This window comes from Mastigoproctus giganteus, chromosome 1 (genome assembly GCF_048544385.1).
Source record: "Mastigoproctus giganteus isolate SK-2022 chromosome 1, ASM4854438v1, whole genome shotgun sequence".
In the NCBI taxonomy this organism is placed as follows: Eukaryota; Metazoa; Arthropoda; class Arachnida; order Uropygi; family Thelyphonidae; genus Mastigoproctus; species Mastigoproctus giganteus.
The window spans coordinates 165917749-165930493 of NC_143575.1; the positions used below are offsets into that span (position 1 = coordinate 165917749).

Sequence of the window (12745 nt, forward strand, 5' to 3'; positions counted from 1 at the left end):
AAGGAAGTCTATTGTACAAATTGGAGCAGCATCGTATTAAGGGTAAGTTGCTACAATGGATAAAAGGATGGTTGAGTGGGAGAAGACGGAGGGTGGTAATTAATGGGTGCTGCTCTTCGTGGACTAATGATATTAGTGGAGTCCCACATGGTTTGGTGTTGGGTCCTCTGTTGTTTTGTATATTTATCAGTGATATTGATGAAGGTATATCAGGCTTAGTGTCGAAGTTTGCAGATGATACAAAGGTTGGCAGAGTTGTTAATGGCAGTAATGGCAGTGTGCTATTGCAACAGGATCTAGATAATTTGGGCAGATGGGCTAAGAAGTAGCAACTGAAGTTTAACCTTGACAAATGAAAGTACTGCATATGGGTAGAAGTAACCCCAGAGAAACGTACCAACTGTGTGGTACTACACTTAAGGTGGTAGAAAATGAAAAAGACCTGGGAGTAATTGTGCAGTCAGATATGAAGTTTTCTGAGCAATGCAGACAGGCTGCCAGGGCTGGGGTTTTATCAATGATATATAGGAATTTTGCTAGCAGGGAAAAGGAGGTGATTGTCCCTCTGTATAAGGCAATGGTCAGGCCACGCCTTGAGTACTGCGTACAGGTCAGAGGCCTCATTTTAGGAAGGATGTAGATTTACTTGAGCGTGTACAGAGAAGGGCAACAAGATTGGTGAGGGGAATGAAGGGATCCTCTTACCAAGAGAGGCTCAAGTTCTGCAAATTGCAGTGGCTGGAGACTAGGCACCTGCGCGGTGATCTTATTGAGGTATAAGGCCTTGAATGATTGAGCACGCTGAATACTGATGGGATCCTTCAACTTTTTCAGATTACGAACCTAAGGGGGCATAAATTCAAATTAAGAAAAGACAGATGTAGAATAGATGTGTGGAAATTTGCCTTTAGCCAGCGGGTGGTTAATTGCTGGAGCAAACTTCCATCTATAGTTGTGGAAGTTGATAGGTTGAATAAATTTAAGGAGGAACTGGACATGCATTTGTAGGGAATGGTATGAATTTTTTTTTTTTTTTTTTGGCTCATGCTGCATAAGCTCATACACTTGCTTTCTTGCATCACATGCCACTACTACTAGTAAAGTGGCAAGATGAATCTTGTATTATAATCTGTCCTAGATATTTGAATTTGTTACCTGTTCTATTTTTTCTCCATCAGTTTCAACGTGAAATTGTTTTGGCTTTTTACTCATCATTATAATCTTTATTTTATTAGTGTTAATCTTCATTCCATATTTCTATACTTTCTTAGTTAACTGTTTTAGCATATTGGATAACATTCTTGGGTTACCTACAAGGATTACCTGATCATCTGCAAACTTGTTTGTACTAAGTGTTCTTCCACCTATCTTTATACTAATAAATAATAATAATAATAATAAATACCTAACTTTTTACCATCAAATGCTCTTTTTTTTAGTATTAATTCTGCAATTATATTAAATAAACTTGGGGAAAGCAGGCATCCTTGTCCCACTCCTCTGCCTATTTTTGCTGTTTCTGTCAATTCTCCATTTAAACTGATGATGGCTTTTTGTCTTTTATACATGTCAAATATTAGCCTAATTAATCTTTGTGGACATCCCATGTTTTCTAGTAGAGGAAAAAGCTCATTCCAAATTACCATGTCAAATGCTTTTGATATGGCAATTTGCATGTCAAATGCATAGTCAGTAAAGCACACATACAGGTTCCTGCCATTGTTTATCATTCTTTCGCCTAAGAATCTTAAAGTTCCTATTGCTTCTTTTGTAGATAAGTTCTTTCTGAACCCACATTGTGCATCCTCTAAAAAGTGTTCGATGTAGGATTCTATTCATATTTTTATGATATTTAAGAGAATTTTTGATGCATGTGATATGAGGCTGATGGTTCTGTGGTCTTTGCATTTCTTTGAAGATTTTTTTGGTATTGGTACTATTGCGGTTGTAAAATGTTCTTCTGGCCATTTTCCTTCACTGTATGCTTTCAAAATCACTCCAAATAGTGATTGCTTGAATTGATCTCCACTGTTCTTTATTTCTGCTGTAATATTATCTATATCAGGAGCTTTGTTGTTAGGAAGTAACTTTAAAGCTAGCTCAAATTCTTCTTTTAATATTTGATCTTATTTTAAGTTTTTTTGTTCTCCTTTCTCATCATATTTTCAAGTTTAACTATATGGTTTCATGTATAAATCCTCTATATATTTTTTCTCCATGTCTCTTGTTCTTTTCCATCGAGAATGACATTATCTTTTTCATTCCTGATTGCTCTGGAGCAAATTCCATTACATTTTCTTGTTATTTCTTTAATTTACTTGTAGGCCCTATCTGTTCGTCCATGCTGCATTAAAGTTTCAATTTCTTGGCATTGTTCTGTCCACCAGTTATCTTTTGCTTTTCTGCATTCTGTGTTAATTTCATTCTTGAGAGCATGGTAATTATTTTTTCCATCTTTTCTTTTCATGTTTTTGAAAATTCTTCTTTGATCCATCATTTGAAGGATGTCTTCTGTTATCCATGGTTTTCTTTTCGTCTTGTTTCCATTTCACAGAAATTTATGAGCTGCTTTGTTTATAGTTTCTTTAATGTTATTCCACATCTGGTCAATATTGTTTATTAAACTTTCCTTATTTACCTCATTATAGCTGTTTGTAGTATTCTGGAACAGTATTCTTATTTCTTCATTCTTTAGTTTTTCTAGGTTCCATTTATTATTTATTTTCTTTCCATTAATTTTCTTTAGCTTTAGTTCTCTTATCATTTTCACTTTTGAATGGTCACTGTCCACACCTGCTCCTGGAAAAGATGTGGCTTTTTTTACATGATTGTGGTATCTTTATTTCACCAGAATGTAGTCTAACTGATATCTACAAGAATCTCCAGGATTTTTCCACGTATACCTACATTGCAGTGGTGCCTGAAACCGAGTGTTGACTACTACAAATCTTTCTTGACTACAGAAATCAATTAGTCGTTGTCCCCTCAAATTTCTTGCTCCTAGCCCAAAATCTCCAACAATATTTCCTTCTCTTTTGTCTCCCACAAATGCATTCTAGTCTCTCATTATAATTATATTATCATTCGATTTTGTTTTCTCTGAAGTTCTTCCAATTGTTCATAGATCTCTTCTACTGAGTCTTCATTGCTGTTTGATGTAGGCAAGTAAACTTGTATTATTACAATATCAACTGGAGCTGCTTCAAGACAGGTCATTACAATCCTGTTACTGATTGTTTCCACATCTGTCAAGCATGATGAAAAACGTTTTGACATAATTGCAATGCCTCTCTGAGCTTTGTCACTTTCTGAATGCATTATTTTTTTATACTCGCCACTGAGGAATTCTCCTGCATCTTTCCAATGGGTTTCAACCAGTCCAAGGACATCTAGTTTATTCCTCTTCATCTCTCTTACAACATTCTCTAATTTTCCAATATGTAGCATAGTGCATACATTCCATGTTCCAATTCCAAAACAGGGATTTCGCTTGCTGACGGCCTGGAAAGCCCTGCTACTTTCCCTGCTGGGCCCGAAATCACATTGCCTATATGCATTGTTGATACCAGAATTGCCAGTTACTCTAATTCCTCTTTGACTGTTCATCATGGGTTTTCTTGGGAAAAGAAAAAGTAACAGGGTGGTTTCCCCTTGCCTTCCCTTCAGGTAGTAACCTTCACTCTCTGAGGCTGTGGTTGCTGTCATTGGCTTTTAAGCAGCTCTTCTGCCACCAGACCTAGGTCTCCCAACCTACCCACTTTGTGGCCACTGTGCAACCCCAGTTTCATATTGTGTTGAATTTGGTCTTGCACGCCAAATTCCTGGGGCTTTAAAAGGATACAGCCATTGAACTCTTTCAGTCAATTTTCAATGTAATGATCAAGGGGAAATCAAAAAAGTTCGCTACATAGAAAATTTCGCTGTATGAAAGTTAGAGGTCCAACTGTGTGTGTGTGTGTGTGTGTGTGTGTGTGTGTGTGTGTGTGTGTGTGTGTGTGTGTGTGTGTGTGTAAGTAAGTAAAATATCTGTATTCTAATTAAGAAAATATTTTTTTATTGTTGGAAATAAATGTTTGTTGTGGGCATAACATTTCCCCACTATAATTAAGAGCTTCTCCTAGCAAGTTAATTTTTACAGTTGTCTCTACCAAATATTTGCTTACATATTTTGTTCGATAGTGAATTTATTCTTATTTTTCTTATTTGTCTTTGCCCTTAGGTCTACCTCGTAATTCATAATCAAGTCTACCATATGAAACACACAAAGGTGATTCAAAAAGTAACGGCAATTTATTTATAGTTAAAATTTATGGTCATTAAAAAAGAATGTTTTATTTCATTTTAATAATTAAAAGTCTGTAAGATTATTTTTAGTCAGTTATAAAATTGTCCAGTAGTGATAAAAACATTCCCTTATAAGTTTGCATCAGGATGAAGCAGTTCCAGTAATATTTTAAATTCTGAAGTTGTGAAACTTTCAGAAATCTGTAGGAGAATGAGCCACGGTATGATGAGCAGTAGCAATCATTGCCAAAAGAAAGCTCTATGAATTGTTTAAATGTTGACCATAATGACAGAAAATGATATGCCAAGTTAAGAAGTTTATTGAGGAATTAAAATGGTAGGCCATGTATATTCTGTAAAAACTATTGATTTTATTGTAAAACTTGGATTTGACCATCTTTGAACATTACCCTTTATAGATCTGATCTGGCTGCTTCATTTATTTTTTATTATTATTTTATTTTATTTTTTTTAAATTTCAGACATAAACATTGGTAAGGGCGTTCATTTCATGACAGTAACCAAGAGATGAAAGGAGCACAAATAATCTAGACGTGAAGGGAGTTAGTTCTCTTGGTGAATAAAATGCTTGCTTGTACAATGCTGTGAAACCATTATATTGAAAATATCAGGATTATGTCAAATTAATTTTAAAAAAAAAACTCATTTTATTTTATTATTATTTTTTTTATCATCATAAGTAGTAAAATTGCTGTTACTTTTTTGAATCACTTGTAGAAACATGGAAGAGGGGAAACTAATTTATACTACAAAGACTGTGTTTAGATCTTATAGATGTGCATAAATATGCTCATATAACCTGCAGATGAGAATGTCAAATTTGAGTGCTACACATGGTATTATATGCAGAGTAGTCGTAAAGTCTATTGTCCGCAATGCAGATCGAAGGAACATCTATTTGTTCTCTGACAGGTCTATCACAACATTCCTGAAAGGAAGTGTACTGAACAAACAACACATTGTTGGCAAATTACAAATATTCTACCAAAAGTCATGGGGCACTAATATGAATTGCTCAGAAATTGAACACACTCAAGTTGAAAATTTGTGATGTGCCAAAGAATTGGAAGCCCAGGGTGATACTCAGCCCAAAATCTGACGAGGTAGGCATAAAATATTTTCTGACAGGAGCCAGGACTCCTTGCAACAGCTGGGTGGGTATCTCATTTTGCTATGAAAACCTGAGAATCTGATTTTGTTGCTTAAAATGGTCACTTAAAGAGCTTTAAGGCTTGAATTTTCATAGAAGAACCTCCCTCTCCCCGTGCTTTTCGTAACGAAAACAAATGTATGCTGTTGATTGGAATGATGCAAGATGCAGTGCATCTTCATTCAGTACTAATCAGGACTATCAATTAGTGAAAATGTGTCCTGTGGAGTAACAAGTCGTATTACACACTCTTGTAATCTGAAGGTTGTGGTTGGGTGCCTTTGAAGTGCTTACTACCTTAGTGTGTCATTCTAGATTGGGGCTTTTTTCATAATACAGTTATGTCCATTTGTTACAGTGCATGCTTTACCCTACATTGGTGTCCTGGACAATTGCATGCCTTACAGTTTTGGGAATTTTATGGACAGTACACTATGTCTCAAAGCATCGATTGTGAATGTAAATTGTTGTTTGAAGATAATAACATTGAAATATTACCTACCAGTGGCCAATGCAGGGTTCCAACTCAACCCAGTAGAATATCTTTGGGATGAATTAGAATGCCTGAACAGCCCGCTTTGTTGGAGTAAAATATCACCAGCTTTCAAGTAGAAATATACTTCTACACAATATACTTTTAATTTCTTTGAATAAATACATATTTTGTTCATAACTACAAGTTTTTTCATGACTTTTGTGTAGATCATATGGATGCATGGGGAGATAAAGTTAATAGTATCCCATATTCGAGTTCCTAATGATGAACAATGAAATTCAAATAATATAGTAAAACTTTACTTTAATGGGTTATGAGAGTGTGGGGGGATACACTAAAGCTAATTGCCCCGTTATACACAAAAGAAATACGTAATAATCAACAAAGTTTCTAGAATGTTATGTAAAGGTGTTATACTATGAAATAAAAATATTAAATATTGTATACTGTATTTTACTGCACTTGTCAGTTGTATATAGTAGAAGACCTTGTAAATTTGCTATGTTGCATAGATGACTCAGAATAAAGTTTATTCAGAGTACGAAGAACTCTGGAGTACCATCACTGGAGTTTTAGAAGACAATCCTACTGATCCACTTGGCAGATTTGTGGAAGGTGGTAGTAACAAAAATACCAGCCCCCAGGTAGTGGGAATATTTTAAATGGTAAATGATATCAGAATGATAGATCCTCATAAATCTGGCATCCTTGGGACCACCACATCAGATTTTTGAAAATTCTAGTTTAAGTTATGCCCATATCCTAAGTATTCACATCTAATTCATTATTTTTATTAGATATAAATTAGATATATATTAAGCACAGACAGTGGCGCTACTGGCCACTGTCTGTACTTAATTCGGTTACTATGTGCTCCTGGATTTTATGTTGAAAATGTGATATAAAGAAGAGTTATTTGAATTTCTTATAGCGATCACCTTGTTAACAAGTTGCATTGTAGTTAGGGTTGAGTATTTTTGTACCATATCAGGTAGTATTTAACTACTTATTGACATGTTTTTATTTGATAGTTGGAATGTCCTTAGTTCTAATGGCCAGCTGATTGTTGCCATCATAGCGTAAAAACTTAACATTTTATCTGGCTATAATTTAAAATTCATTCATTGGGACCAAGCTTGTACAAACCACCATGAAAATATATATTTAAGAAAATTCAAAAATCATTAATATATTAGACATTATTAGCTAGAGTTTGAGTGAGGAAGGGGGATAATAGTACCTCACTGAAGATTTAAAAAAATTAAATAGTGCAAAACTAATTGAATAATACACATATATATATATAAATGGGACATGGAATGCAACAGGAAGCTACCCTATAAATAAAGCATATCCAAGTAATGCTACAATGAGCGAGCCAGAGATGTCTGAAAGATCTGGCAGCTACAAAATCATCGTAGCACAACAGGATGCTGATAGTGATGTTGTGCCTGGCAGGGAAAGTGTCAGGACTTTCCAGGTCATCAACTTTCAAAATTTGTGGAATCGGGACATGGAACTTGCAAACATGGTTGAAATGTGGAAAGCTGGAGAGTGTCAAAAGAGAAATGCACATGAATAGTATTGATTTGCTTGGAGTTGTGGAGACAAGATGGAGTGAAGTGGGCGAATTTGTAAGTGGAGACTATTAAGTTGTGCATTCTGGAAGTAGTTGCAGAGAGGAGGGTGTGGCAATAATTATGACAAGATGATTCATGAGAGAGCACTAGTAGATGTGGAACCATTGGGACATAGACTTATCATATTGAGATTTGCAGCAAATCCAGTCGAAATGGTAATTATACAAGTTTATATGCCAACCTCAAATAGTGCTGACGAATTACTTGAGGAGGTATATGAACAGTTGGAGGAATTAATACGGAAAACCAGGTCAATAGACAATGTGATAATTATGGGGGATTCGAATGTGATAGTTTGAAAGAGAAGATTAGAAAAGGCTGTGGGGAATTTTGGTCTGTATGTGAGAAACACAAGAGGTCAGCGCTTACTGGAGTTTGGTACAGAAGAGAGTCTAATGGTAGCAAATACATGGTTTAAGGCATCACTTCACAGAAGATATACATGGAGGAATCCCGGTGACTAACTAAGGTACCAAATTGATTACATCTTAGTTAAAGAGAGATACCGTAACCAAGTGAAGAAAGCAATGTCCTATCCGGAAGCAGACGGAGATTCAGATCACTCACTCGTGAATATGAATGTGGAACTAAAAAGTGCCTGAATAAAAGAAAATCATTCATGAGATGGAACTTTGAGAAATTTAGACAGTAGAGTGCAAAATATGTGTTTCATGGTCTGACCAATGTTATCGCTGCTGAGGAGACTACGAACGATCTAGAGCAAAATTGGTATTTAATCAATGAGATCACTTGTTGTAAGACTGCATCGGTGGCTCTGGTAAGAGTGAAAAAATTAGGAGGAAGCCTTGGCTCACAGATATTTTACTGCCGAAAATGGATGAGAGGATGAGACGGAAAGGCCAAAAAAATGATGATCAAAGGAACTATCATAGATTGAAGAATGAAATTGATAGGGAATGTAGGAGGGCTAAAGAACAGTGGTGAGCAGAGAACTTCAAGAGACTGAAACGCTCAGATAATAAGGTTTGACGCATAGAAAAATCAGAGAATTAACAAGAAAGAGTAGCAGAATCCAAACGAGAGCAATGCGGGATGAAAAAGAAATGACAGTACTGAACATCGAAGAAAAAAAGGAAAGATGGAGGGGATATGTTGAAGAACTGTATAACGATTCAAGCACGTACACATGGAGGAATATGGTGCTAGAAGAACAAGAAAACACAGGAGGAAAAGGATGAATTCAACACAGCCTTAAAGTCCCTTAGCAATAGCTAAGCACCAGGAATTGACAACATACCTGCAGAGCTTTTAAAATACAGTGGAGAAAATCTGAAGAAAGCCTTATTTGAACTGATAAAGATTATATACAGGGATGTGCATTGGCCAGAGGATTTCTGCACATCAATCATAATCCCCATAACCAAGAAAATGTCACCAACGGTATGCCAAAACTACAGAACTATAAGTCTTATTACCCTGTATCCAAGATTCTGCTGAAAGTTAGCAAAGTTTGTATGGAGAGTCATATTGAACAATTTCTGAATGACGCAGTGTAATTTTTGCAGAGGCAGTTAGACGAGAGATGCTATTGGAAACGTTGAGAGTGTTGTGTGAGAAAGTGTATAACACTGGAAGAAACCTCTGTGTATTTTGTGGATTACAAGGTGTTTGATAAGAGTAATCTGGAGAGAACTGTTCCCATTGCTTGAGAAAATTGGATGCAAGAAGATTATTAGACTGATCTATGATTTATTTAGAAGACAAAATGCAGTGATAAGAGTGAGGGGAGAACTAACAGAAAAAGCTAAGGTTAAAAAGGGAGTAAGACACGCATGCTTACTTTCACCTGGTTTGTTCAATGCTTTTGCCGAAGTGATAATAAAGGAGGCGCTTGGGAATAAGAAGTGAGGGATTAAAATAAGTGAAAAGTACATATAGGCTATGTTTGGAAACGATCAGTCCATACTGGCAGGTTGCTCTGCTAGGCTGCAAAAAATTATCAAAATAGAATATAAACTGTCTTTTATTACACAGAAGATGTCACAAGAAATTAGGAAGATAATAAAGACATATCTGGTCAGTGGCACTATTTGCAGCAGAGACATGGATTCTAGAAAAGAGAGACAAAAAGAGACTCAAGGCCATAAATATATGGTGTGTGTGTGCTGGCGTAGGATGGAAAAGTGTCAAATGTGTAAATATTAAGACATGTCCAAGAACAAAGGAAAATATTAGGTAGAATAAGATCAACTAGACTAAAATTGTTGGGCCACATGATTCGACATGGTGAATTGCTTCTGGATGCAATGGAGGGGACTGAGGACGGAAAATGCCCTAGGGGGTACACCAAAAAAGACCTTCATCAGGACATTGCTGGATGAAGCTGGACTTTAGAACTTTGAAGAACTAAAACAAATGGAACAGGAGAGACAAAGATGATGACAGCTCATCAGAGGAACTGACCAGTCACAAGACTGAATTACTAATGATGATGATGATCCATTATTTTTACCATTGTCACCAGCATTAAGCCAAAATGTTAACCCATACTACTGTTAGATTTGTCCAGTGGTTAACATACTTGCCTAAAAAAAATGAAGAACCTTGATTCAATTCTGTCTCCGGTGTGGACATTGCAGTTGCCAAATATATTTTTAATATGATTTCAGTAGAATATGATTGATTTATAATCATGATTTGCATAATTATATGATATGGAATATGGTGCTGTATGATTTCACCAATAAAATTACCTTAACTGAATACTACCACCACCACTGCTACTACCGCAATTGTTCAGTTTTTAGGTACCATGCTATGAACTAGTGCTGATAGGCTCAAAAATGAATGATTTTATATGTTGTTAATGAAAACATATAGTATATATAATATAGTGACATAGAAATACATAGTATCAGCGATGTACAGTCTAGGAAACATGTGAAACTGGCAAAGATTTGTGCCTGCGAAATTATTAATGGAACTTAATGCATAAATCTGGCACCTGTGGTGCTCCATTTTAAGTACTTTTATAAGTCGAGAGCTTTTTCCAGTGGCCATTTTAGTTCCATAGCATTGGACAACTGCAAGCATGTTTTACATGTGGTGAATGAATTTAAGATTCATCAAGATGCACAAGAAGATTGCTAAATAATTACTATTTCTTAATTCTTTGAAGATATGTAGGTATTTACTTAGCTATTTCCTTCCTTTTAGTCAAAATCATCTACCACTATCCTTCTTCTTCAAACTTACCTTTAAATGTTGAAAATAATAACTTACTATGATATTTCAGACTTTCATTGTCTTATTGCAACACTTAGTTTACTATTGGAATGGACATCTATATGTAGGGTTGCCAGATGTCCTTTATTTCAGAGGACAATCCTTTATTTTAGCCAAACTGTCCTGGTCCTTTACTGAAACGAGAAAGGGTGCAATTTGTCCTTTATTTTAATTTTTCAGTGTGCCTCGTAATGGCAGTGGTGGATTTCCATGCAGGAGTAAGGGACGTATGCTTTGGACACGGCAAGCGCTGGGCTCCTCAAACCGAAAAAAATTACAATTTCATTTCAAAACTTTAGCTCAAAGCTTTAACAGGGGTTATATTAAAAAGCACCTCAAATGTAAAATCCACCACTGAGAAATGGCAGATTTTATAATAATAAAATCATAAAGAGATAATCTTAACCTGTTCTATCCTCTCCGGCTAGAACAGGTTAGTTTTACAAACACCATGCACTTAACTTCATACTTCTCGATAAAATTATATTTTTTTGACAAAGCATAGAAACTTGCACCTGTGTGGTCATGATCTAATTTTTGCGAACATTGTTCAACTGGTAAATAATTAATAAAATCATAGGATCAGAAAAATTACTTTTTATAATATGGCGTTCAATGGCTTTGTTTAAACTGTTTTTCCTATAACTTTACAAAGAAACATTTATCTGTTTCATTTATACGGTTATAGGCATGTAATATTTCATGTTATATACAAACATGTTTTAATTTTTAGCCATCAAAAATGGAATTTCTCCCAAAAAGAAGAGGCTTTGCTCTTATAACTAAAATTGGTGCTGTATGATTTCATCGATCAAATTTCCTTAACCGAATATTACCTCCACTGCTGCTACTACTGCACTTGTTCAGTTTTTAGGTACCATGCTATGAACTAGTGCTGATAGGCTCAAAAATGAGCCTTTCAGCACTAAATGATAGCTTCAACAAATGATCCTCATGAGGCAAAATTATAATTTGCATTGCCTGCATAAAGTGCAGGCAATGAAAATTATAATTTTGAGTGTAATAAATCCTTATTCCAAAATATTACGAAACGAAATGAAGACGTAATTAAATCAAGTTTCCTGTGCAGAAATGTATTTAAAGTTGGTTATACTGAGCAGATATTCTGCTTAAAGACTCATAAGCTCATAAATCGGCTCGTAAATCATCAAATTCTTCAAATCTTCTTGATAGGTTTCTTGTGAAAAAGAATATGAAAGAAGAGGATTTAGTTACTGCAGCTGAAATTACTCATATTTATCATTCAATTAAGCATCACCATTCTTATTACTCATTAGATTGTAATGTAATTTAACTCTAAACTTTACAATGATTCAAAAATCGCACCAAAAATATCATGTGGAAGAACTAAATCTGCTGCCATTGTTTGTAATGTTTTAGGTAAAAAAGCATTGCAAATTGTTTTGGATGATTTAAAACATAATGATCCACCATTATTTTTTTGTTTACAGATTGATGCTTCTAATAGAAAGAATATGAACTTTGTCAAATTAGTACTTTAACAAAGAATATGGTCCTACAAACTAGTTAGTTGATCTTATTGAAAATGCTGATGAAAGTGCAGATGGAATGTTTGAGTACCTAAAAATTTCAATGAGAAATTTAGGATGGGATTGGCAAAGGATATTTAGTTTTAGTGCAGGCAATGCAAATTATAATTTTGGGTGTAATAAATCCTTATTCCAAAATATTACGAAACGAAATGAAGACGTAATTAAAGCAAACTGTACTATGCTCACATTATTCATAATTTAGCTAAATATGCTTTCAGTAATTTAGATATTGATATAAAAAATATTGTCTTGAAAATGTGGTCATTTTTCTGTTTCAGCCAAAAGAAGGGATAACCTTAAAGAATTTCATGAGTTTGCCAGAACAGAGTTTAAG

The 12745-nt window shown here is 35.0% G+C and overlaps 1 protein-coding gene across 6 annotated transcripts in view; it reads left to right on the forward strand.

The window, feature by feature from the left end:
- LOC150091241 (RNA-binding motif, single-stranded-interacting protein 2-like) overlaps nucleotides 1–12745 on the forward strand; it is a 662097-nt gene that overhangs the window by 394287 nt on the left and 255065 nt on the right. For 4 of the 6 annotated variants that reach the window (XM_090374864.1, XM_090374859.1, XM_090374869.1 and 1 more), the window contains one exon: nucleotides 4220–4279. The exons of 1 other annotated variant lie outside the window; for it this stretch is intronic. In XM_090374864.1, the coding sequence (XP_090230990.1) occupies nucleotides 4220–4279 (60 nt within the window). The remainder of the gene's footprint in view (nucleotides 1–4219; nucleotides 4280–12745) is intronic. One more of the 6 variants, XM_090374866.1, reaches the window with a different exon arrangement.